General features: G+C 45.4%; 3 protein-coding genes and 1 pseudogene across 6 annotated transcripts; 2 read left to right on the forward strand and 2 right to left on the reverse strand.

Moving 5' to 3' along the window:
- Positions 1–4,216: 4,216 nt before the first annotated feature.
- LOC123452242 (serine/threonine-protein kinase TOUSLED) lies at positions 4,217–14,616 on the reverse strand. 2 transcript variants are annotated; one of them, XM_045128861.1, is made up of 16 exons: positions 13,986–14,616; positions 13,661–13,750; positions 13,333–13,539; positions 12,457–12,507; positions 11,783–11,890; positions 11,662–11,706; positions 11,321–11,433; positions 10,992–11,058; positions 10,362–10,431; positions 10,036–10,133; positions 9,780–9,959; positions 7,918–8,128; positions 6,851–7,115; positions 6,388–6,442; positions 4,952–5,113; positions 4,217–4,703 (listed from the first exon to the last, which is right to left on the reverse strand). In XM_045128861.1, the coding sequence occupies exons 1-16, from the start codon at positions 14,199–14,201 to the stop codon at positions 4,608–4,610; spliced, it is 2,034 nt and encodes a 677-aa protein (XP_044984796.1). In that variant the 5' UTR covers positions 14,202–14,616; the 3' UTR covers positions 4,217–4,607. The 2 variants fall into 2 exon arrangements, with proteins under 2 accessions (XP_044984796.1, XP_044984797.1); XM_045128862.1 differs by lacking the exon at positions 12,457–12,507 and having other exon boundaries at positions 13,986–14,610.
- A 160-nt stretch (positions 14,617–14,776) lies between these two features.
- LOC123452243 (EEF1A lysine methyltransferase 1-like) lies at positions 14,777–16,536 on the forward strand. The gene is made up of 3 exons (XM_045128863.1): positions 14,777–15,342; positions 15,440–15,521; positions 16,091–16,536. The coding sequence occupies exons 1-3, from the start codon at positions 14,845–14,847 to the stop codon at positions 16,252–16,254; spliced, it is 744 nt and encodes a 247-aa protein (XP_044984798.1). The 5' UTR covers positions 14,777–14,844; the 3' UTR covers positions 16,255–16,536.
- Positions 16,537–16,598: 62 nt separating this feature from the next.
- On the reverse strand, positions 16,599–17,510 carry LOC123452244 (annotated as a pseudogene). Its single transcript, XR_006632572.1, has 3 exons — positions 17,205–17,510; positions 16,870–17,095; positions 16,599–16,790 (listed from the first exon to the last, which is right to left on the reverse strand). The product of XR_006632572.1 is annotated as a universal stress protein A-like protein (transcript).
- A 1,556-nt stretch (positions 17,511–19,066) lies between these two features.
- On the forward strand, positions 19,067–26,352 carry LOC123452245. Of its 2 annotated transcripts, XM_045128866.1 has the most exons (3): positions 19,067–20,061; positions 20,125–20,185; positions 26,009–26,352. In XM_045128866.1, exons 1-3 carry the CDS (start codon positions 19,951–19,953, stop codon positions 26,116–26,118), a joined length of 282 nt encoding a protein of 93 aa, XP_044984801.1. In that variant the 5' UTR covers positions 19,067–19,950; the 3' UTR covers positions 26,119–26,352. The 2 variants fall into 2 exon arrangements, with proteins under 2 accessions (XP_044984801.1, XP_044984800.1); XM_045128865.1 differs by having other exon boundaries at positions 19,067–20,185.
- Positions 26,353–26,624: the final 272 nt, after the last annotated feature.

The raw sequence follows: 26,624 nt of genomic DNA on the forward strand, positions 1-26,624 counted from the left end.
CCTCACCCCGGATATATTGCCTGCCAGCTCCTCATGCGATAATATAGCTGAGAGTCCTTCTACGCATAACAAGAACAAATAGGGGGACAGAGGATCCCCTTGCCGTAGTCCCCGATACGGGATAAAGTATTCTGATAGTTCATTGTTGATGCGCACCTGGTAGTGCACCGAAGATACGCATTCCATAACAAGATCCACCCAATCCTGTGAGAAGCCCAATCTGATCATCATGCGTTCGAGGAACTGCCATTCTACGTGGTCATAAGCCTTGTGCATATCTAGCTTGACCGCACAGGTGCCATATCCAGACATCTTCTTCTTGATAGCGTGGTATGATTCAAAGGCCACCAGAAAGTTGTCGGTGATCAACCTTCCCGGGACAAAGGCGCTCTAGTTAGGGGATATTATGTCAGTCATCAGAAACTTTAGCCTCCCAGCAAGAACCTTCGAGATGATTTTATATAGAACGTTGCAGAGACTGATCGGTCTAAATTGGGTTATACTCTCAGGGTTCTCTACCTTTGGGATCAACACAATAGTTGTGTTATTCCACCCAGCTGGAATCTTCTTGTTCTGAATAGCTTGTAGTACTTCATCCACCAGGTTCTCTCCAATGATGTGCCAAAAGCGTTTGTAGAAGACCGCATGAAGACCGTCCGGCCCCGGTGCTTTTAGATCTCCAATATTATAGAGAGCTTTCTTCACCTCCTCTCTCGTATAGGATTTAGTCAACTCAGCGTTCATCTCCATGGTTACACGAGGTGCAACTTTTTGGAATAGGGCTTCGTCAATCTCCTGCACCTCCGATGTAAACAAGGATGAGAAGTAGTCCGTAACATGGGTTTGCAAGTCCTGTGGATTCTCTATCCAAACACCATTATTTCCCCTCAACTTCTTGATTAGGTTGCGCCGCTTCCTACCATTCGCAACGCGGTGAAAGAACTGTGTATTTTGGTCCCCTTTCGACAGCCAGTCCGCTCTGCCGCGCTGAAGCCAGTACAATTCCTCCTGCTCGAGGAGTTTCTCGATTTGAATATGTAATTCATGTTGCTTTACCGCAGCCTCATCAGATAATGGCCCCGAGAGGACGTCATTTAGCTCCTTCTGTAATCCCTGGAGCCTCCTTCTCGGACCCTTGAGAACCTCCTTATCCCACCGATGTAGGTCGGCGTGGACCTCAGCAAAAGTCGTGGCTAGGGGCGCAATTCCTTCCCCCCTCCTTCTTTCCCACGCTTCCTGAATAATGGTTTCAACGCTCTCCTCAGCTAGCCAGCGGGCTTCGAATTTCCGAGGACCTATCGATCTTTGCTGGAGCAGGCCCAAAGAGTGTTCAGTATCTATAAGGATAGGGCGGTGATCAGACTTATCAAACTCCTCATTGGACACTCCAAAGTCCGGGAACAAATCAGCCCAAGAGGCATTCCCTACAGCCCGATCAAGTCGCTCACGGATGTTCCCCCTTCGCCAGGTGAATCTGTCACCAGAGAATCCCAGGTCATCGAGCCCGCAATCAGTCAGCGCATCGCTAAAACCCCGTAGGCAACGGATTGGTCTGATCGCTCCCCCCTCCTTTTCATAGCCGTGGAGGATTTCGTTGAAGTCCCCCGCCAACAACCATGGTAAATCAGTCATCGCATGTAGTTGTCTCATATAATCCCATGACAGGTGCTTCCTCTCTCCACTAGGTTCACCGTAAAACCCAGTAATTCGCCAACCCTCTGCCTCATGTTCTTTTATCCTTATATCAATGAAGTTGGGCTGCACAACCATCGAGGTGACACCCAAACTCCTATGCCACAGCATCACCAATCCACCACTACGTCCGTCACTTTCAGACACAGCCATGGAGTCAAAGCCTAGTCGTCTCATCAACTTTTCTGCCTTAGCTTTGTTCAGATGTGCTTCACACAGAAAAACCACATCCAATTTAGTCCGCCCTTGGATCCCCAAGAGCGCACGAACTGCCGCTGGTTTGCGCAACCCACGGCAGTTCCAGCACAAGATTTTCATTGCGTCCGGTCGAGCTCCTTCTCAGAGCTCGCCGATATCTGATGACTAGCATCCATAGTAGCTTTACTACCAGTTCTGGACCTTTTCGAATCTTGAGATGAGGCATCCTCTTCGTCCCTCTCCTCCCCCTTACTGTCATGGTCAAGAAGCTCCAGATGATCTTTCCCAGCAATCGATGGTCCGCCCAACGCCAGTCTCTCCCTGCTAGAGGCCATCGGATCATCATAAGTGAGTCTCTTCGGCGATCTGTCCCCTTCCACCATAGTTCCACCACTGGCCTTTAGAGGGCTACTAGCATCATCTTTTAAATCAGCAACCGATGTTGAGTCCCCATCGCTTCTGCCCTGGGGATTAGGTTGGTGCATCCCCTTAGTACCTTGGCGTGGGAGTTGGGCCTGTGATCCTGGTCTAGGCGCAAGAATCCAGTCCCCCCAAGCCATAGAGGTCTTGTCATGCTTCCCATTGCCATGCTCCAAGTAAGTATGTCCCATATGGCCACACACATAACAGAAAACTGGCATCTTCTCATACAGGATCGAGTAATATACTTTCTTCTGGTTCTTGGTAATAGAAACAAACCTCATCAAGGGTTCATTCACATTAAGTTTAACCCGGACCTTCACGATTCTTCCACTACCCCATCTAGGGTTTAGCATGACCTTCACCACCGTGCCAACTTTCTTCATCAGCGGTCTGATGACCGGCTCTTTCCTGTACATAGGAGGGAGATCCAAACCTCCAGTTGATCCAGGATTATCTCATCAAACTTAGTGAACCCGTCATAGCTTTCAATTAGGACAGCATGGTTGCGGAACAGCCATGGTCCTTCTTCCGTGATCCTCTTCCAGTCCCCCATACAGTCCACCGTTATGGAGAAGAGATTCTCCCCTAACGCACTAAAAGTAACCCCCTGCGCTAAACTCCACGCCATCCGCATGTTCTCGTAGAAGGCTCCCCGCGAGAAGGGTTTATTGGTATGAACCCTAGCAATGGCCATGAACTCCGCCGCATCCCCCTCATCCGGGAATTCTTCATCAAAGTTGAGATCATCCTCCTCCCGCTCGTTCAGATTCAGCTTCCCGATCAGGTCATCCATCCCTTCCGAGCCGCCGGCTCTTGTCGTACTATTCGTCGAGGACTTGGATCCTGAGGGCTCCATAAGCTATCGGTGACAAACTCGATGCAAGATGAGAGAAACCTCCCCGACCAGTCGTATATGTATATGTATCCACGTCGCCCGAATTGGAGTAGAAGCCGAACTCCTCTCGTACCCGGAACAAATTCAAACCCTAGACGTCGCCGTCAGGGAAGGTAAACCCTAGACGTCGCCGCCACGGGAGTTGCTGCGTCAAGACTACGGAAGGACTACACATGCCTAAGAGACTCTTAGACACGCTTAGCCCGTTAGGTGGTCGTCAAACACCTCGCCTAAGGAATAAGTGAAAGTCCAGGGCTATGCAAGAAATTGTCTACCTAAGCAACAAATCAAACAAAATTACACTGATATGCGCTATAATCCAATAGCATTAGCTGATAGTTAAGGCCCTGTTTGGAACCTCTATAGATTATAATAATCTGGATTATGAAGATAAATTATATAATCTGATTTATAAAAATAATCTAGGTGAGCATGTTTGAAGGTCAGATTATATAAACTGTAATCCAGGTTTTATATTGTACAATGACATGTCTGCTCTCTGTTTTTTTAGCTGCAAAGGTAATAAACTAGGTGGGCATGTTTGAAGAACGGTGACTGTAGGTAATTATCTTCAAGTTTCCAAGAGTAATGGATCATTAGTAATCCATAATCTGATTTTAGCTGGGGTAAAATAGATTATGAGTTTTTAATAATCTGATCATTTAGTTTTTATAAACTGCAATATAATCTGTCATGTTTGAAGACATAATAGATTATAAAAACCGGATTATATAATCTGAGTGGTTCCAAACAAGGCCTAAGTTATTTATATGACCTAAATTAATATTGACACACATATAATGCCACAAATACACGTCAATGGTAAAAACTACATGAACGTCGATGGTAAGAACTATATGAACGCATAGGCCACGCCACAAGCGCTTAGGTGCCGCCTTCACTAGGCAAAGGCCAACCGCCCCACTTAAGCCTACCGTTTTTTCTAACCTTGGTTGTTCATCAAAGCTTAAACTAACCACACCCAATTTAAATAACGAAGATAGAACGTACAGATCGCATCACAATTTCTTTTTGTGAAAATCAAGGGTTCACCAGTTCAGCTATCCCTGATGAATGCCTGTTTGGCAGAGCGTACTGGACCGTACGAACAAATACAGCCTTTAAAGGAACAACCAGCAGGGTCGCTAGCAAAAACAAACATCACATTACGCAAAGAGGGGCGGCACAAGAGCATCAAGAGAAGTGCATGCCCCTCAAAACCGATGCCCTACTTCCTATAAGCTGAAAAGAGCAGACATTGGATGTTTCAGGTCATCGCAGTTTACGAGACTAACCCGAAATTTACAATATGTACAGTTACACCATTTGGGAGTGGGCCGCCCAACCTCCAAAAAATCCTTCGCCTTGTAGTGTGGTTATATGCGTAGACGTGAAGTGTCTACCTCTTTGAATAAGAGAGATAAGGATCTTGAGCTATTGATAGAACGTCTGGCCTCTCCGATTGATTGTATGTCAAGCAACGGCGTATCAGTTCCTGCATAAGTTGGAAGTGAAAAATCACAAATTGACTCACAAGATACGGGACAGAAATTTGATGTGTGGTTATATGTATTGCAAGATCAAAATATTTCCAAACTAGCAACATTCCCTCCATCAGTTTTTACACAATTCATGGCAGTCTACAGAACAAACTTGAAACCAAACTCATGGTCTCCTGTCACATGTACACAAGGTAATGGCTCAGAAGGTAAAATATGTCATATGAACAAACAGGAAGCATACCTTTGCCTCGTTTGATACAGTTGGCTTCGAAGGGAATTCCACCTTGCGTGCATTGATAATTGTATCTTCTCGAAGTATTCTCTCTTGGGTCTGGTCATGGCCAAAAGGACGTCTCCCATATAGCATCTGATAAAACATTACACCGGCTGACCAAACATCCACCTGCATAAATGCAACAACAAAAAGTTTACACACCAATCAGAATGAAGCTACAGTTAACATAACTGGGTATTTAAACAAGAAGTTTGGGAAGCTCGTAAGTGAGTCCAAAACTTGAAGAAAGAGGGTTAACTAGGGATCATGTCCCCAATTTTGTCCAAAAATGCATATCTGCCCGACCACTTCCCCCTTTCAGTGTCACCTTTCACTTCCCAGTTCAGACCTAGGCCCTGTCGCAAAAGTGGTGCTCCGTCTGCTCCCGTATTTTACGGAGCTGGATGGTTGCCGAACAGGGCTCTACTGTTGCATCCTCCCACGGACCACCCATGGATGGGCACCTCCACCACTGTTTGCCGGAGCCATACTCCTCAACCCCACCCTCCACAGCAACCCCCAGCTAACTCTATCACTGACAATCGGCACATCAATCCACTGCTCCACCTCCACTCCGCCAGCAAACCAGTATCCTCATCACGTATGGTAACCCAATTACCCAGCCTCCCAACAGCCAACGATTCCATGTCGCTGAGTCGAGTTCAAGTCCAGGGCCATATGTCAGACATGGCACCCATCATGGTGACAAATAGGCGTTGAGGGAAAATAAGAATAGATGATACTTATATGGCGGAAGATTATACCCCCGGTATCAAATTCCAACCTTATGTGACAATTAGGACCAACAGGAATCCCTGAGCCAGCCCATTAGGTCCAACAGCCTGGCCTATATGACCCAACAGAAACCCTATCAGTTTTAAATCATCACTCACAGCCCCTCTCTCCCACCTAGCTCCCTTGTATGGTGCCGCCTAACTCAATCTCTCCCCTTTTATGTTCCTACAATGTTGCCCCTATCGCCCTCCTCTTTCCCAACAACCAACCCCACCCCTACCCGCCAGCCGCGTGGAGATTCAGCAGCCCCCTAATCAGTGAGCTTTGGCAAGCTCCAGCAGCTGCCCTGCTCTGCGTCTCCTCTCTAGTGGACTCTTGCTCACTCCAGATACAAAGTTTTCACCCATTCTTGTGCCATAACTCAAGATGCAAACACTTGTATCAGGAAGGACGTTCTAAAATATTTAGCAGGTGAACATGCATCCCTGGCAGCCGAGGGCATATTTGAAGGAAATATATCCCTGGTGGCTGAGCGCATATTTAAAGCAAATATAGAAGGCCACCAAATTCTGCCAGCTCAGAGAATATCTTCTATAGACTACCACCAGATAGGATGAACCAACTATTGTTTAAATTAGAAGGTAAAACATGCTGGCAAATATCAGTACCTTAGATGAAATAAATGGTGTTCTGCTGAGATCAAAGCATTCTGGTGGCAGATACCTGGAGAAGGAAAAAAAATTAAAACAGAAAAGGAAGAAAGAATTTTAAAAACAGAAATATCTGTCATTAAGTAATAACGTTGGTGCAGTAGACACAATAACATGAACAAAAATTAAATGTATAATCCAACCTGCTTACATAGCGATAACACAAGAACAGTTGCACCCCATGCAACAAATAGTACTCCCTCCGATCCATATTACTTGTCACTCAAACGGATATATTTTAGACATACTAGATACATCCGTTCGAGCGACAAGTAATATGGATCGGAGGGAGTATTTATTTTGAAGGTATACAATTGTACACAGGTACAGAAAATCAATGGCAGCAACTAAAACATTCCATAAAAACATGAGCTGAACTCGTATATATCAACTGGGAAAGTGAATGCACTCAGTCGCTCACCAATAGGTTCCAGCTCCCTGAGAAGTGAGTTCCATTCCCTGAGACCCAACATCATCCTCCACTATCTTGCTGAGGCCAAAGTCTGTGACTTTTGTAACACCAACATCGTCAAAGAGAACGTTGCCTGGTTTGAGGTCATAGTGGATGATCTTTTGAGCCTTTTTGTTAAGATAAACAAGGCCCTGAAATACTTGAACAATTATGATTCTTGCTTCCTTTTCTGGAAGAATTGGCGTTGCTTTAAGGACTGCATCAAGATCCTTGCCTACGTAAAAGATGAGCAAGGGGATAACACTATTAGATGCCACAACCTCCTAATATGAGAGTTTTAGATTTCAGTAGTAAAATCATTATGAGTAACTACTTATGTAAAAGTAGAACGGACTGTGCGCCTACCGAGAAGAGAACAGCAGAAATGAAGAAACTTCGATCTACTATACGAGACATGATCTATCATATTTCGATATCTATGCACTGAAGCCAATGTCATTGGGTCAATGGTCATGTTCAGCAACTACAAATGACCACTTCAGCCTCCATTAGAAGTCATTAGAATTGCTAATAATCTAGCTCAAATTCCATGGCATCATCATAGCATTATGTATGCTTCTTATGTAGTGATCAAATATGGCAGTTATTTTCCGTACATCTTAAGCTCATAATGTGGTATGGGTGATCCATATTTTACAAGATTATAAATGACAATGTGGACTGTAACTGTAAGAATCCATGACCAAATCACTGGAAGCATGGTTTAGATGTCCCTTTTAGTTCCCAAATTTAAACATTTATATCTCTGTTTACTCCAGGACACCTACTGGCGACTATGACTAAAGAGTAAAAACTGGAATAAGTTTAATGAAGTAAGAGTTCATCATAGATAGATGTATCAAGGCTACACCATGCCTGGCGCAAAATCTAACTAACATTTTCTGTATTACAAAACTAAAGGAAACATGAGGCAATGTGCATCATCAGAATGGCATAAGACTCCAAGCAAAACAAAAATGACAGAACCAAATTTAGACAGTCAAAATGTCAAAGAAATTTAAGAAATTATTATATACCGCTGCAATATTCTAGGACAGTGCAGAATGTGTTGTGATCAATCTCAAATATGTCCCACAGCCTGACAATGTTTGTATGCACCAGAGTCTTATGGATATTATATTCACGAATCGCATGCCGTATGTAGCTTTGCTTTTTCTCCTCACTCCACTGAGCATTCAAACCATGAAGCTTACAAGCCACGTACTTGTATTCCACCAAGTCAAAAGCCTGCACAAAGGAACAGTTGCACGTTACTACTGGTGCCACCAAACTCAAATTTCTACAGATAAGATGTGATGATGTGAATGCTATATCAAAACACGTTGAAATGACATCACAAAAGGAAGGCTAAAGAAACTAGTAATATTCCGGCAACAAAATTAATACAACATTGAAGCTGCTACAAGATGGTATAGCCTGCATTTATATCATAACACCTTACACTTTTCAACAGAAAAGGAACATAAGGGCATGTGTGCTTCACGGGAAAAGTTTAGGAAACTTGAAGGAGTCGTTTCCTGCAGGGTTTTTTACTGTAGCTGCATTCGGAACACAGGAACCGCTGCTTTCCAATCCTTTGTATAAAGTTTTCTAGTCATGCACTTTTGAAGAAAACCAAGAATCCATGCCCAGCTCTTTTTTTCTGCATTGGCCCAAGGCAGAGCACCTCAACCATACACGTTGGGACCAACATTAAGTTCAGAATGAGATGGGACTGTGCATGCTGGGGGCACCATTAACCTAAACTCTCAACCAGCATGTTAGTTTTTTTACATAGAAAAAATCATCAGGTGGGACCAACTTATCTAGATTCCCTGCACTCCATTTTCCTGCATTCCAAAAACCTACGCCGTTATTCCTACATGTCTATGTATTTCTGTGTTTGACACCTTGTTTCCTTTCCTTTTCCTCATTTCCTACCAATCCTTTGGTTTTCCTCCCTTAGATCCGAACAGGGCCTAAGTTGCCACAGGCAAGGATCAGAAAAGGAAGGTTAGGTTTATAGTTGTGGTAAGCAAGGTGCAAAGCACCTTTGCAAGGCTTGGACGGCCTCGTGGTAGGATTTCAGTAGAGTAAATAGCAGCTCAGTAGGAGGTGAATGGATAGGGAGGAGAGAGAAAAGAGTGTAGGGATTAGAGAAAGATCTCATTGTTGGCATGCTTTTTATAGCAGTGCCTGATACACAGACTGGGCCAACTAAAAACTTCCTAAAAAGATCTTAACTCACCTAATTCTTCTCTTTCCTAATTGAATTAACCTACCTAAATTATTCCTTCCCTAACCAACTACAGACTAGGACCTGATAGGTAGCTGGAAACTGAATCCAGTTCCCAGCCACTTGCACTGGCTGCTGCCACACTGCACCTGGTGTATTATTTGCCCATGTAACATAAGCCAAAGGACATTTCAATGCCAGATGTGTTGCTCCAATTGTTTCCATACAGATTCTCACACCTACTCCCTCCGTTCACTATTAAAAGATGTTCTAACTTTTTTCTGATTTGGATGTATATAGAAGCATTTTAGTGTGTTTCTTCATTCATTTCAGTTTGTATGTAGTATATATTAAAATATGCAAAACATCTTATATTTATGAACAGAGGGACTACTATTTAAATACCAGGTTTGCATACTTATTTCTTATCCTTTTAAGCCCATTTTGGATAGGCCAGGATCCCGGCCTCCCTGCCCACCCAAAATGAAACTCTTGATAAGAGCACATATATAGAGACGAATCTAAATTAATGACGGTAAAGTTGAGCACTTCTTTTCCCTTATTAACGCAAAATACATTTGTATTTCAAGATGCATTATTGATAAACAATGGTTCAGAGCCTCCTTTTAAAAACAAACGTATATAACTGAAGAAAGAATATACCTTGTACACCTCACTAAACCCTCCCTTTCCAAGAAGATTTAACAGAGCATATCGATGGTGAAGAATTTGGAAGTTATTAAAGCGGGACCCATCCTCATCTCTGAGACGCTTCATTTCACGTATAAGCCTACCCTTTTCCAGTTCATATCGATCTCTTTCTCGCAGATACTGTTCTTCCTCCTGCAATTCAATTGTGGAAAGTAGTTTAAGAGGGGAAGAGGGTGTATTCAATAACCAAGTAAAGGAAATCACTTACCCGCTTGATACTTGTTAACCGAGATTTACATATCTCGTCCTGTAAGAGGAAATCTTCCTCGGACATGCTAGTTTCAGCATCACTTCCGTCACCCTTATCTACAATAGCAGACCATCAAGCAGTGAGTGTAGAACGGTGACAACAAAAGTATCATGCGTGTTTGTTTATCTCTTGCTTGTGTGGAAGAGCTTTCCCTCGTATAAAATAATGAACTTAAGTTATATACCCATACATCAAACATTCTTCAGTGTGCAAGATAGTTCAATCAGCAACTTATAAAGAATTTGAGCTAGCACAATTTTTTATTTTCAAAGAGTAGCTCTTACCAGATGATTGTCTTTTCTTTAGAGATTTACGATGTCTTTCAACAGCCTCTTTAGTTTCCAGCAATGATTTCTACATAAAGGTCCAACATACATGAGCAATTCAACAAAGGGATGGTATGTTAATGTGACTATCAACAATTGGAATCATATAGATGAGAGACAAAACATGTAGAAGACAGAGCTGCAAGTTATGTGATGTGTCTTAATAGACAAAACTTATGAAATGTAAACTACATGTCCAAGCCAAGCCAGATCAATAAAAATAAAGTAGGAACAACAAAGTTTCCCTTTTGAACATGATGCTCAACTAAACAAGATCCAAGATGTCTTATAAGATGCTAGGATGGTAATGACTTAAGAGCATCAGGTAAAAAAAACAAGATCTGGGTGACCTGCACATATGTCATCAAAATCGCAAACCAGACAAAATGAAATAGAAGTTGTCTAATAAGAGCATCAGGTATGCCTTCTGAAGTAAAGTTGTTAATGGTTGGGTATCAATGACTGGACAGGTCACCCAGATCACAGTTCCACAGTAAGTTCTTAACATTATGATTAGCTTTTACAATGGAATATACTATGCCTAATAGTCTATTGAAATAAAGAGATTTATGGGGCAACAGAACTCACAAGATGCGCATTAAGGTCCTTTATTGCCTGGCCATCCTCCCATGTTTCAGATATGACAGTCCCAGCTCTGAGTTATGACAAAGAACAGTCAAAGAAAAGGTTGCAACAAATGGTCAATAATCAAAACAGGAAATAGAAGAGAGAGAAACATCAAAACTGCAGAGAAGTTGCCAATAATAGCTTGTTTCAGGAAGACAATATCGCAGCATACATGCCAGTATAACCACGTCCCATATGCAAAGTATTGTTTTTCAGGTAATAGGAAATCCAGACATATCCTTCCTCTATTCCTCATTAAGTGTTTGAAACTTGGATCATTGAGAGATTACCTCATAACACCAATGTTCCCTAGTCTGAAAGATTCCTGCTTTAACTTCATCCGTGCTTCTTGCCTTTCTGCTTTTGATACTGCTATGAGCAGATCAGACAGGACCTTCATTTGCTGTATCAATGAAAATAGACACGTAAGCATATATAGTGCATAATTATAATAATGTCTATTAGTTCACGATCTCTGTATATGCAAGAAGCAAGTTGTTTTCTTCATTTATCAATAATGATAGGCTTAAGTAGCAAGTTCCAAACCTTCAGAACAAAAATGGTCCAATGTATAAATAACAATGAAGGGTAGCTAAAACATATGGTTGATAAAAAAAATGGTTTCTAAGACCTTTGATTTCTTTTGTTGATCTTGATCCTTGAAATCCTTCAATTCCTGGCAGAATAATGCAAAGGCAACAAGTCAGTGACCTAGGGAAGTCAGGATCAGCTAGCAGTGAGTATATCCTTACCTTAGTTAACCTATCACTAAGTTGGCGATACTCCGTTGCTTCTTGACGCGATTTGTTAAGCTCCTCCTCCAAAAATGCAACTTTACCACGTAAAAGTGATAATTCTTCCTATTCAATTGGGAGTGCTTAAGAATGTAAGCTTGAAAACGAAAGAAAGTATCCTAGAACATGTTTATATGGTACACTATACTTCATATCTCAGATTGACTGATTCCCTATGAGATATGGCTTGTCCAGCACAATATTCACCAAAGCTGTTCATGCTTTCACAACGATATCTTAAACACATTCTATTACTCTATGTAGTTATAAGTTGCCTAGGTGCTAGACTCGAACAGAAGTACTGAACCAAACAAAAACACTTTTACTTGAAGGAAAGGGCCTGGATGTACGAAAGCCAACAGAAATAGTACTTATTTAGTTAAGATGCCTGGATGCTAGACTCAAGTGGAAGTATTGAACTAACAGGGACACTTTTGCTTGAAGGAAAGGTCCCGGATGCATGTATGAACACCCTCAGAAATATTTTCAAGTGTATGTACAAGCTAAGCCCACAAACACATTCGAAAGCAGGCAGGGAAATGGTATGTAAGGAAAATAAAATGATGCATTAGCATTAGCAGACCAAGATGGTGTGTATCTCATTGAAAATGGTGCAAATAAATAAGTCTTACGTGTAAAGCAGTCCTGTCATCATTCCCAGGTAGAACACTTGTTCGGGAATCCTATATATTGAGTAAATGGTATGTAAGCTGATAATTCAGCGGATAAGGAAATAGCATACTGGTATTGTATACATATGTGTATGAGATTACAACAGATGAAGCCATCAAATGTATCGATATCGACCAAGCCTTGTATCACTCGATCACGGAATGTACAATCCTTTAGGAGATTATCATACAGCCAAGGATTGCAGCCATTTAATCAATTTTGTTCCAGTCTACAAGATTACCAGATCCCTGGTGATGAAGTGATGCCCTAATGTGGAATTTTAATATCTTATGGAACGTGAACCTTGTTTGTCAATATAAGTTGTGTCAGATAGTAAACTCAATTCCTTGAAGTGCTTATTGTACAATGTGGCCTATTTCAGCAATCCGCACACCAACAACAACAACAACAACAACAACCAAGCCTTTCAGTCCCAAACAAGTTGGGGTAGGCTAGAGTTGAAACCCATAAGATTTCAAAACCAAGTCATGGCTCTGGAACGTGGATAGCAATCCGCACACCAACTGAGCAAAAAAATAATGGCTCTATTTCAACATTCTCCAATTGATAGAATTTATCTGTATCGAAGAAGCTAGTTGATCTTTATCATTGATACATCTAATAATTTGATCAATGCCAAACTAAGCTGTACCAATTTCTATACTATGATAATTATGTCTTCCACCGATCAATGGCCTTAAAAAAGTTCTTCAAGAAGAGCGCAGGCAATGACGTGATCTATTCAAGTGCAAGATTGTACAACCCACCACTGCCCACTGATGGGTGAAAAGCTAGAAGATAGATCAAGATCTCAAGGATAAAATTGCACAGCATACCATGTTGGTTAATTTGTCATGTTGACCATTTGATACAGTTACTGAAGAAGCCGAAGTATGGCGTGTTTGATCAACCGTCTTTGAGCCACGCCCTCGGCCTGTTCCACCACGTCCCCTTCCACGGCCTTGCTTTTTCCTGCTTGGGTTTTCCGAAGGCAGTCGTGCGTCCGCAACATCTAGTACTTTTGCTGCCGCATTAGCTGATCCCTGGAATTCACAATCATGAAAGAACGCACCAGCCAGAATTTTTATTACAAGGAATGGAAAGCAAGTGCAAAATAGAATTGTCCGTGTTTAATTCTATCCAATTCATGCCAGACGATCACACCTCAAAATTTCCAAGATCTAGGCCGCGGTCATCATCCGGGGATCTCGGACGCTTCAGTGTGTTCTTCTGTATCAAGAACTCCTCGCCATTCTGCTCAGCAAATGCAGAAAACATTAGTCTAGGTTACATGAAATAGAATTGTGAACTGAAATGCTAAATTAACCAGTAGTTAGCTACAGTATGAAGCGACATGTGCAGGTTTACCGAAAGAGGTATTACAAATAGTTCTAACCAGCATGATTGTACCAACATAGGTAATATACAGGTTACTTGAGCAGTAAAAGGGGGGAGAAAGAACAGGGGAGGTACGAGGTTTAGGGCTGACATCATCATCCGAAGAGGAGGAGGACTCGGGCAGCTCCTCCTGCTCCATGAAGGTGGGGGCGGAGGCGGCGGAGACAACCGGGTAGTGCGGCGGAGACGGGGGCGGCACCGAGACGGCCTTGCCGGCCATGCGCGCCTCGAGCTTGGCGAGCTTGGACGAGGACGGGTTGGAGTTGGACGAGAGGTGCTGCACTATGTCCTCCCCCGCGGCCGACATTGCCGCCGCCTGCTCCCAGACCAAACCGGATCGGGCCGTGCCCCCCGAAGCTTCCAGGAGAAGCAACCGCCGCAGGCACGCACGCGCCGGTCAGAGCCCCCTCCTCACCGCACGGAGCAGGCGAGCTCGCGGGTCGATCTACCGTGGCCGCGCGCGGTACGGGAGCCGACGAGCGGGGGGCGGGCGCGAATGCTACCTCGGGGAGCGAGCGGCCGACGCAGCAACCGCCGCCCCTCTCCTCCCTCGACCCGGCGACTCGCTGGCCGCCGCGGCGTACGCTGACGGCGGCGCCGCCGCGAGATGTGGGGGCGATTGGGGTTTCGCAGCTCTGCGCGCACGCCCGACCGGAAACGGAGGCGCAGGCAGGCAGGCGCACCACCTCCCCCCTCGCTCCCCTCCCCTCACAGTTCCCCCTGCGATTCCATTGCCACTCTCTGCTTTTATTTTCCCTGCTCCCGCTCCACTGGGCCCAGACCTCTCAGCCCGCGTCCACCGAGGCCCAGACGTCTCGGCCCTCAATCCCTCATCCATCGAGGCCCATAAACCGGCCCTTGGGCTCTTCCTGTGAGAGACGACTGTTTTTGCTGGGGTTCGAGTTTCTCCCCCTGGTGCGCCGCCTCCTCCGCAGCTCGGCGAGAGAACAATGGCGAGCGGCGCGGAGGAGGAGGGGAGAGCGAGGCGGGAGGCCGGCGAGGAGGATACGGACGAAGACGACGAGCGGCCGCAGCTGAGCGCGGCGGCGGCGGGGGCGCTGCGGGAGTTCCTCGAGGAGCAGGGACGGCACGAAGGGGAAAAGGGGGGAGGAGAAGGGGTGGAGCTGGTGGCGGAGGACTGGCGGCTGAGCCAGTTCTGGTACGACGAGCGCACCGCTCGGGAGCTGTCGGAGGAGGTCGCCCGCCTCGCCTCCGGTCTTCCCGCCGGCGCCAGCACCAGCGCTGCCGTGGCCTGCGTCGCGTGCCCGACGCTCTACGCCTACCTCAGGAAGAGCAGCCCGGATGTGCCGGCGCGGCTGCTCGAGTACGACGAGCGGTTCGGGCAGTACGGCGACGACTTCGCCTTCTACGACTACAACCAGCCGGAGGCGCTGCCGCCCGCCATGAAGCACGCCTTCCAGATCGTCGTCGCGGATCCTCCTTACCTGGTATGGTTTCCAGTCCCTTTGATTTGCTTAGCTCCCGAGTAGAATTTACAGGTTTGACTGAATTGTGGAGAGGAATGTCGATTCGTTGCTGGTGCAGAGTCAGGAGTGCTTGGAGAAGGTCGCCAAGACGGTCTCCTTTCTCGCGCAGCCTGAAGGCTCATTCCTGCTGTTGCTCACAGGTAATTCAGTTCTGATGCATCTGTTCTAATACTTTTATGGAATTATATATAGGGGCTGCTGATTGTGTGCGTTTGTTAGATTTTGTTTGCAATCAAGGGTGAACACTATGATCGTACTATCATCTCCATCGCTGGAAAGTTTGTGCCTATACCATTGCTTCTTTCCTTCAGACTTAAACATTTGGTATCACATCTCGTTAGAGCGAGCGTGTGACCTATGTAGCTGAGATTACTTTGGATTGAGCGCAACATCGGCAGCTTATATTTATAATTTGGAACCAAACATCATGTACTTATTCTTGTATGTGAATGTTCTCTTGAAAATGTTAGTTGTATTCTTTGGAGCTTATGTGTATATATATCTCTGTGTGTGTGTAGTCGTCACTAGTTGACAATTTAAGTATCTTGATACCTCGTAAATTTTGTAATAACATCTTATATTATGGGCCAGAGGGAGTAGAAAACATTGCTGGTGTTGTTTTGTGAGAAGTCAATATGGATCAAAATTTGTAATTCTGAATCATCCGTTTTCTTTCTCTAACGCTTTTGATTCATGCTTCTTTCGTCAGGGGAAGTTCAGAAGGACCGCGCACTGGAGCTCCTAAACGTGCGCCCCTGCGGTTTCAAACCTCAGCACTCGAACAAACTGGGAAATGTGTTCCGGCTGTTCACGAATTACGACCCGGTAGACAGACTTGGTGGCTGGGATCGGAGCGATGGCGCCCCGGTTTAGCCATGCCAAGTTGTCCATGGCTCTGGTCGTTCATTACATATTTACATGCTTAGAAACTGGACATGTCTTGGGCAAGTACAGAGATGTCCATCCTATGGATACTCTGATATGATGCATCTTTCAGTCATGTGCTGTCAGGTTTTTTTTCATTTAGAAATTGGACACAACTTTGGTAATGTTTCTCTTTGATACATATGTGTACTGTCATGTATTAGGTGAACCAAGTTCTTCACAAATGTTCCTGTCTTGAGCCACATGGCCGTGATTGAGATTGAGACTAAACTTCTGGACGTACTACACATGATCGAGATGCTTGCACACCAAACGTACTACACAGGATCTCGATCACTCCATCTTCTAAGTCGTTATTGGAAGCACAAGTCGCTTGATGCAGTACAGTAGTAGTTATGAACAAGTAGATGTGGTTCCCTTTGGCCGGGCTTCACTTGTGGTGCGCTTTGTTGGGCGGCTTGACGATGAGGACGGGACAGGAGGCGTGATGTGCGAGGTAGTCGCTCACGCTGCCCAGCAACGCCCTGCAACACACCACCAGCACAAGGTCACGAAGACGATTGATATGTTAGTTACATGGAGGCCATGGCGATCGGCGCGTACCTCTTGATCATGCCCAGGCCGCGGCTGCCGAGGACGAGGAGGTCGGCGCGCGCGTCCTCCACGGCCTGGCAGATGGCCTCCTTGGCGTCGCCCTCCACCACCGCCGCCGTGGCGCTCACCTGCTTCTGCCTGCACACGTCCAGCGCGCGGGCCACCGCCTTCCGGGAGTTCTCCGCCTGCGCCCTCCTCATGGAGTCCATCGCCGTCGGCGGCGCGTAGGCCAGGCCTGCTTCCACAGTCCACGACGCCGCACGCACGCACCAACCAGGTGTGTCAGTGGAGCGCCCCGAGCTCAGAGTTCAGACGGTTAGCGCGCGTGAGGATGCTTAGCTCACCGTGGGCGGCGACGGGGTAGACGAAGTGGTCGACGGGGTGCTGGGCGTGGACGACGACGACGGACGCGCCGGGGTGGTGCCGGACGACGTTGTCGAGCGCCCACGAGAGCGCGTGCAGGCTCTCCTCGCTCGCGTCCACCGCCGCCACCACCTTCATCGTCGTGACCTCCGCTCCAGGCGCCATGCCGCTCGCCATGGCCACGGCCTCGGCGCTCGCCTCCTCCATATAACGATGCCTTCACTTGCGGTGAGAGTGAGACCAAGACCGGCTTCGTGCCTGGCGATCGCTGCCTCGATCGACCACATCGCCTGTCGTATATATATATGCGCGCGCGCGCGCACGGTCGGCGCCGCTGGCTTTTGGATGTGAACGGCACGGGATAGATGGATGGATGGATAGAGATGGGGAGCGAGACGCGGTGGCTTTTGGTCCGTAGCTCCCGCCGTGCGTGCGTTCGTCAACTCCTGCTCGCTTGCGGCGGTCGGACGGTGTATCTTGGCTTCATTGGGCCGTTGAGTTTGGCGCGTCCCCTGCTCGCGGTCTGCTCCGGGGATTCGCACAAGTGCCCACTGCCCAGAACCAGAAGCCTTGTCAAGCCACCGAAAACCGTAGAGCCTTTTTTTTAGTGCTAATAACTAACGAACATAGGGGAGGGCGTCAAATGCAGCCTCAAGGGAAGCGCGGCTCTCAACAAAAGTGTCACTCGATCGTGCGAGATGGCGTCGGGCTCGAGTGGATCGTGCGAGACATGCGATACGAGATGGTGTGTCTCCTTCGCCGTCGATATCGGCTCGCGGCAGCTACGCTTTGCCGACGGCGAGCTGCTTCTCCGACGGGAGGCTCTCAGGTTAGTACTGAGGGATGCGAGAGGGGTTACCATCGATGCTCGGTGCCTTCGGGAAGGGGAAACCCTAGATATTGATGTCATGGTGGCGTTCCCCTGTTACTTCGCGAGAATTCGAGATCGGCTGCCGGAGAATTGGGCTCCGGTGAGGGCGGCCGAGGATACGGCGTCAGCCAGGAGGAGGGGAACGATGGGTGGGGGTGATGTCGCGCCAGGTGGGGTCGAGGCGGGCCCTGCCTCCAACAGTGCGCCAATGGCGGATGGGCGACACGTGGGAGGAAATCGGAGCGCTCGTTTTGGCTCCGATGGCAGTATAAAAGCCCCCACCGCGCCGAGACTTGACCTAGAGGAATCATTTTCCCATTTCTGGTCGGCGCAGCCTAGAAGCCCTAGATCGAGAGCGAGCGATTCCTTCGGTTGGTGGAGAGGGAAGGTTGGAGGAGATCTGCGATCCTTCGCGGTGGTGGCTGCGTCTCCTCCTACGATGGGGGGTGGAGGTCGAGGCTTCCGAGGAGAGCGACGGGGGGAGCCTGGTCGTGGTGCTCGCGGGCCCGGTCATGCTCCTGGACGGGGCGGTGGCCGTGATGGAGACCGGAGCAAATACTCCTGGAAGAGGGACGACGACAACAACAACGCGTCTACTTCCAATGTCGCCTCCGGATCTGATGACACCTCGCGATGGGATGAGGCTGCGATGGGGAAGCAGGCTGTGGATGGTGGGATCTGGGTACCCACGAGCCATGGATCTTCTGGATCCGCTAGTGAGGGTGCGGATCGCCAGATCCCCAATCCTCCTCGTCACAATCAAGGGAACAAAGCGTATCAGGTGACTCCTTCCAATGTTTTTGATCCCTGCCTCATTTGCAAGTCTCGTGAGCATGTTCCCGCGTTTAGGGCACAAGCTTTCTGTGAAAGGTGTGGTCGATTGGGTCATCTTGCATCTGTTTGTTGTGAGTTCTTACCGTGGAGTTATGTTGCCTCTATGTGTGCTTTTCAATCGAGGGGGCAAGGATTTTATTACATACATGATTCATGTTCGGCTAATCAGATGAAGGAGAGATCTAATAATATTGTAGTAAATATCGTTGAAGGGGAGACATCTACTAGACAAATGGAGCTTGATCTTAATGACTATCTGGCCACAGGATGGCGATGTTCGGCTCATGCTATTGGCCCGGGTGTTTTTGTGGTGAGGTTTCCTAATCCCAGGGTTGTAGCTCAGATTTGTTATGTGGGTCACACTGTACTTAAGACGAGCGGTGTTGTTATTAATGTGACTAAGTGGTCTTCAGCTGTTGGGTCTAAGGGGGTGATGGAAGTGGCCTGGGTTAAGATTAGTAATGTTCCTCTGGATAAAAAAAGTGAGAGAAATATGGCTTATGTTGCTTCCTTGGTACGTGTTCCCTTGGAAATCGATAGTGCAACCTTACACCGTCGTGCCTCTGCTAGGGTGAAGGTTAGGTGCAGAAATGTTGATGATATTCCTTCTGTAGCTGAGGCTGTTCTAGGGGAGCATTTTTATGATTTCTATTTTGAGGTGGACCAGGTTCTGGTGAAAGATCCTAATAGGGGTGAATTCCTTCTTAGCTCTGTGAGGAGCAATGATAAGGAAAAAAGTGATGATATTGATACTAATGTGAATAAGAAACCTAGAAATGATGAAATTCCCAGGGGGACTGTGGAGGAAAAAAATGATAATATTCAGACTGGGAAAAAAAAGCAACTCCAAGAATCCCAAGAGAGCATAGAATCTGATGTTTCCTTGCATACTTCACTATTGATTGATTCTATGGCTATGGATTTTATGGAAGAAGAGAAACATGTAAGTATTAAATGTTTGGGAGGTGATATAAATGAAAAATTGATATCTCCTGAAAATAATAAAAGAATCCTTTGCTGATATGGTGAGGATTACTCCTCAGGTGGTATATGTTGATGCTGAGATGGGTGAATTTGATGTTGGAAAGGTGGAATATAGGGTGGAATCTCCTGATACTGCTGTGGAAGTGGAGGTGATTCCTACTCCTCCCCTGGCTACTGAGGAGAATTTGAGATTCAGTCTCCGTAATGTGCAGAGTAAGATGGATGATGTCCAGCTGAAGGCTGCTGCTGCTGTCAAGAAAAGGAATGTGGAAGGTATATTACACTCACATAATTCTTTCGATGCTCTGTCTAATCCAAATATGGTGTTAGCTGCTTCTAAGATGGGGATTATTATTCCTGATAATGATTTTGTTAATATCGATGTTATTAGGGAGTTGGAGAAATTTAGGAATAATAATTCTAATGCGGAGAGAGAGGGTATAGTAGAGGCTGAGGAGAATGTGAATAATATGACGCTAATTAATGTTAATGGTGTAGTTACTCCGCTAGATTTAAATTGGATGGAGGAAGGTAATGTTGAGGAGGATGATTTTACGCTTGTGCGGTCTAGGAAAAAGAATAAATTGAAAAAAAACTATTGTGATAGCTAGACCTGTTACTAGAAGCCAGAAAAGTGAATCATCTTCGGCTAAAAAAATGGGTGCCCCTACTGTGCTTCCTAGTAGGGTCCCCAAGGAGAGGAAAAATTCAAAAGGATTTATATGAAAGGGGTCTTTTGGAACTGTAGGGGAGCAGGTAGGAAAGGGATGGCCTCCTGTTTTGCAGACATTATTAAAGATCATTCTCTTGATTTTATTGGTATTCAAGAAACCAAGAAGAAGGAGTTTCCTGCTAAATACTTAAGTAGAATGGATCCTTGTGGTTATTTTGCATGGAATTTTTTATCATCTGTGGGGAGATCGGGGGGTATCCTTTGTGGGATTAAAAAAGAGAACTTGGAGATGGTTTCCTCGATGATAGGGAACTTTATGGTTCATGCTCGTGTGTTTGATGTGGAAAAGAAATGTATGTGGGTTTTAATTGTAGTTTATGGAGCGGCTCATGATGATCGTAAAGATGAATTCCTGGATGAAATGCTTGTTACCTGTCACTGTTGGAATTATGCCCTAGAGGCAATAATAAATATAGTTATTATTATAATTCCTGTATCAAGATAATCGTTTATTATCCATGTTATAATTGTATTGAATGAAGACTAATTTACATGTGTGGATACATAGACAAAACACCGTCCCTAGTAAGCCTCTAGTTGGCTAGCCAGTTGATCAAAGATAGTCAGTGTCTTCTGATTATGAACAAGGTGTTGTTGCTTGATAACTGGATCACGTCATTAGGAGAATCACGTGATGGACTAGACCCAAACTAATAGACGTAGCATGTTGGTCGTGTCATTTTGTTGCTACTGTTTTCTGCGTGTCAAGTATTTATTCCTATGACCATGAGATCATATAACTCACTGACACCGGAGGAATGCTTTGTGTGTATCAAACGTCGCAACGTAAATGGGTGACTATAAAGATGCTCTACAGGTATCTCCGAAGGTGTTAGTTGAGTTAGTATGGATCAAGACTGGGATTTGTCACTCCGTGTGACGGAGAGGTATCTCGGGGCCCACTCGGTAATACAACATCACACACAAGCCTTGCAAGCAATGTAACTTAGTGTAAGTTGCGGGATCTTGTATTACGGAACGAGTAAAGAGACTTGCCGGTAAACGAGATTGAAATAGGTATGCGGATACTGACGATCGAATCTCGGGCAAGTAACATACCGAAGGACAAAGGGAATGACATACGGGATTATACGAATCCTTGGCACTGAGGTTCAAACGATAAGATCTTCGTAGAATATGTAGGATCCAATATGGGCATCCAGGTCCCGCTATTGGATATTGACCGAGGAGTCTCTCGGGTCATGTCTACATAGTTCTCGAACCCGCAGGGTCTGCACACTTAAGGTTCGACGTTGTTTTATGCGTATTTGAGTTATATGGTTGGTTACCGAATGTTGTTCGGAGTCCCGGATGAGATCACGGACGTCACGAGGGTTTCCGGAATGGTCCGGAAACGAAGATTGATATATAGGATGACCTCATTTGATTACCGGAAGGTTTTCGGAGTTACCGGGAATGTACCGGGAATGACGAATGGGTTCCGGGAGTTCACCGGGGGGGCAACCCACCCCGGGGAAGCCCATAGGCCTTTGGGGAGACACACCAGCCCTTAGTGGGCTGGTGGGACAGCCCACAAGTGCCCTATGCGCCAAGGAGAAGAAAATCAAGAGAGAAAGAAAAAAAAAAGGAGGAGGTGGGAAGGAAGGGGGACTCCCTCCCACCAAACCTAGTCCAACTCGGTTTGGGGGGGGGAGAGTCCTCCCCCTTGGACTCGGCCGACCCCCTTGGGGCTCCTTGAGCCCCAAGGCAAGGCCCCCTCCCTCCCACCTATATATACGGAGGTTTTAGGGCTGATTTGAGACGACTTTTCCACGGCAGCCCGACCACATACCTCCACGGTTTTTCCTCTAGATCGCGTTTCTGCGGAGCTCGGGCGGAGACCTGCTGAGACAAGATCATCACCAACCTCCGGAGCGCCATCACGCTGCCAGAGAACTCTTCTACCTCTCCGTCTCTCTTGCTGGATCAAGAAGGCCGAGATCATCGTCGAGCTGTACGTGTGCTGAACGCGGAGGTGCCGTCCGTTCGGTACTAGATCGTGGGACTGATCGCGGGATTGTTCGCGGGGCGGATCGAGGGACGTGAGGACGTTCCACTACATCAACCGCGTTCTCTAACGCTTCTGCTGTACGGTCTACAAGGGTACGTAGATCACTCATCCCCTCTCGTAGATGGACATCACCATGATAGGTCTTCGTGCGCGTAGGAAAATTTTTGTTTCCCATGCGACGTTCGCCAACAGTCACAATATTGATATCCCTTATATTATTGGGGGTGATTTTAATATCATAAGAGGGGTTCATGATAAGAATAAGAAACCTGGCAATCTCAAATTTGCTTCAAAGTTTAATGATGTTATTCATTCCTTGGGCCTGAGAGAGATTGATATGGGGGGAGTATACGTGGACTAATAAACAAAGTCATCCTACTTTGGAAAAATTGGACAGGGTATTAATGAGCTTCAGCTGGGAAGATTTATATCCTTTGGTTTCGGTTCGTAAACTGGTCCAGGAGGTTTCTGATCATAATCCCTTGTTATTATCGACGGGATCGGATGAAAGGAGAGCTCCTGTGAATATGGAATTTAGATTTGAACTTTCCTGGCTTAAGCATGAAGATTTTTTCCCAAAAGCTAAGAGCATTTGGGAATAATATGTCAGGGCAGAAGACCCTATTGATATTCTCAATATTAAATTGAAGCGCATTAAGAAATACTTTAAAGGCTGGGGATCAAACAAGTTTGGTCATAGTAGGAAGAGGAAAGATGAGATTAGAAGAGAATTAGAGGAGATTGAGAGGTTGGAGGAGATGGGCCCTTTAGATCCTGTTGTGTATGAAAAGAGGACATTGTTGTGTGCTGAATATAATGAGATCCTTACTAATGATGCGCTTTTTTGGCTCCAGCAGTCTAATGAGAGATGGTTGTTGAAAGGGGATCGAAACACAGCTTTTTTTCATAGAGTGGCTAATGGTAGGAAAAGGAAGAATACGATTCATTCTTTTGTTAACGGGGATGTGGTGATTGAGGGGACCGAGAACCTGTTGAAACATGCAACTGACTTTTATAAGGAGTTGTTTGGTCCTGCTAATGGGAACATGTTTCACCTGGACCCTAATACTTGGTCTATGGAGGAAAAATCCGTGTGGGTGATAATGTTTTCATTACTAGAAGGTTCACGGAGGAGGAGGTGAAGAAGGCCTTGTTTTCTATGGAAAGCAATAAAGCCCCAGGCCCAAATAATATTCCTGTCGAATTTTATAAGCATTGTTGGGAATTTGTTAAATATGATCTGATGAGATTGTTTGATGCTTTCCATAACAATTCTTTAGATGTGACTCGTTTAAACTATGGGGTAATCACTTTGCTTTCTAAATTAAACGGAGCCAAAAAGATTCAACAATACAGGCCCATTTGTTTGTTGCGATGTCCTTATAAGTTGATAACGAAGGTTTTGAATGATAGGGTGGCATTGTACTCTGATGTTCTAATTAGTAGGCATCAAAATGCTTTCATTAAACATACAAATATAATGGATGGCATCCTGACTTTGCATGAAGTTTTGCACCACACTCAGCGTCGAAAAAAATGTGGGATAGTGCTAAAACTGGACTTTAAAAAGGCTTATGATAAGATCATCTGGGATTTCCTCCTGGAGTGTCATAGAAACAGAGGTTTTGGAGAAACCTGGTGTGGCTGGATAAAAAAGATCTTGTATGATGGCACGGTGTGCATTAAATTGAACAATGGAAAAGGTCCTTATTTCCAAAGTCATAAAGGGGTTAGACAGGGTGATCCTTTCTCTCCTTTCCTGTTCAATATTGTTGTTGAGGCCTTATCTAAGATGGTGAGAAACACCTAGAGGGAGAAATTGTTCACTAGTCTTGCTCCTGATCTTATTGATGATGGTGTTGCTATTCTCCAGTATGTGGATGACATTGTAATATGCTTTGAACATGATGTAGTTGCGGCTGTTAATTTGAAACTCTTGTTATATATGTTTGAACTGATGTCGGGGTTAAAGATCAATTTTGAGAAGAGTGAGATTTTTTTGTGTGGGAGGTGATGAGAATATCCTGAGTACTTATGCTGACATGTTTAATTGTCAGATTGGGCACTTCCCTATGAAATATTTGGGGGTTCCAGTAAGCTTTATTGGACTCAGGTGTGTAGATTGGTTGTTTCTGGATGAAAATTTTCTTAAATGTTGTGAAACTTGGATAGGTAATGTTGCATCTTCGGGAGGTAGGCTGATTCTGATGAACTCATCTTTAACTAGTATAGTATATTACTATATGGCGATGTTCTTGCTTCCTAAGATGGTCATATACAAACTTGATAAATACAGGAAGAAATTCTTTTGGAGAGAAATTGAGGGTAATAAGAGATATCACTTGGTTAAGTGGGATCGTATTTGTAGATCTAAAAAGAAAGGGGGCCTGGGGTAAAGAACTTGCATAAACAGAATGTGAGCCTGCTTGTTAAATGGTGGTGGAAGTTAGAAACACAACAAGGGTCGTGGCAAGATGTGATGAGAGCGAAATACTTTAGAAGAGTGGATGTGACATCAATTACTAGTAAGTTTGCTGACTCTCCTATTTGGAAAGCTATTATGAAAGTTAAACCTCACTATATGGTTGATAGAGAGGTTGTGTTAAAATCTGGTAATATCACTAGACTTTGGCATGATTCTGTGAATGTTGCCCCCCTGTGTTGAAAAATTCTTATGCTGATCTGTTTTATATCTGTAATCATCAGGATATTACTGTGAGAGATTTTAAAACGTGGGAGGAGGGTGACTTTTTTAGGAGATAGTTGACTCCTCTGTTGGCGGGCCAATGGTCTGAACTGAAGGTAGTTGTTGGTAAATGGGTCTTATCTGATGAACCAGATCATATTTTGTGGAAGTTTAGGGGTGGTAAAAGGTTCTCTACTAAGTCTGTTTATGAGCATTTGGAAAGTAACATTGCTGGTTGTGACTTAGATGGATCTGGAGTGCAAAGTTGCCTCTTAAGATCCAGATTTTCTTATGGCAACTTTTCAAGATGCCATTCTAACGCGAGACATGATGAGTAGGAGAAAATGGAAAGGTAATCCTAGATGTTCTTTTTGCTAGAGAGGGAGACTTCACAGCATTTGTGTTTTTCTTGTCTTGTCGCTAGAGTGGTGTGGAGAACAGTGGGATGTATGCTTGGGACCAGCAAAGGTCCTGATAATCTTTGGCAGTTTTATGCTTGGTGCTTTGCTTATTTGCCTAATGGAGCTAGGTTTTATACTTGTGGCCTTGCTGCTATTTGTTGGGCATTGTGGAATTGCCGCAATCGCGCGACCATTGAAAAAAAGAAGCTGGGATCTCCTTTTGATGTCGTTTACTCTGCTTGTGGGTTCCTCACATATTGGGCAGGGTTATTAACAGGGAAGGACAAACTGGCGCTGGAGCGGGGGGCGAAGATGCTGAAGAGGAATGCGTTGAATCCGCTGGGGATCTGTGCGGCCCCGAAGGAGGATTGCTGATGGCGTAGCTTATTCTGGTTATCTTGGGGTGCTGGTGAGATGTTCGGTTGTTTTGTTGGCCTCCCTGCGTGGAGTGGTTTCAGGCGATATCCTATGTTGTTTGTTTTCTGGAGATTCCTAGACTTATTTGGATGGTTTAGTGCGTAGTATGTGTGTTCTTGGGTTTTTGCCCTACGGTAGGCTGTTCGATGACGAGTGCCTATGTGTAGGTTTCCCAAGAATGCTTTGAACTCGCACCCCTTTTCTGGTTTTCCTTTTGAATTTGAACAATGTATTTCCGTTATGTGAGTAATGGAAAGGGGGTTGCCCGGTTCAGAAAAAAAAGTAACGAACATTCGCGAGGAAGAAATTGCCAGCGAACGCGTTCGCAAGCGTTTGCTGTGATGGCAATTTTTCAAAAAGAAAATGCCTTCTCTGCCACAAATTGCTATTCTAGTCTGAAAAAACTGTCACCCCTACAACTGAAAACTGCCATGAAAAATGTTCACAATTGTCACCCCCAACGA

The sequence above is a fragment of the Hordeum vulgare genome, chromosome 5H, assembly GCF_904849725.1.
Source record: "Hordeum vulgare subsp. vulgare chromosome 5H, MorexV3_pseudomolecules_assembly, whole genome shotgun sequence".
Classification (NCBI taxonomy): Eukaryota; Viridiplantae; Streptophyta; class Magnoliopsida; order Poales; family Poaceae; genus Hordeum; species Hordeum vulgare.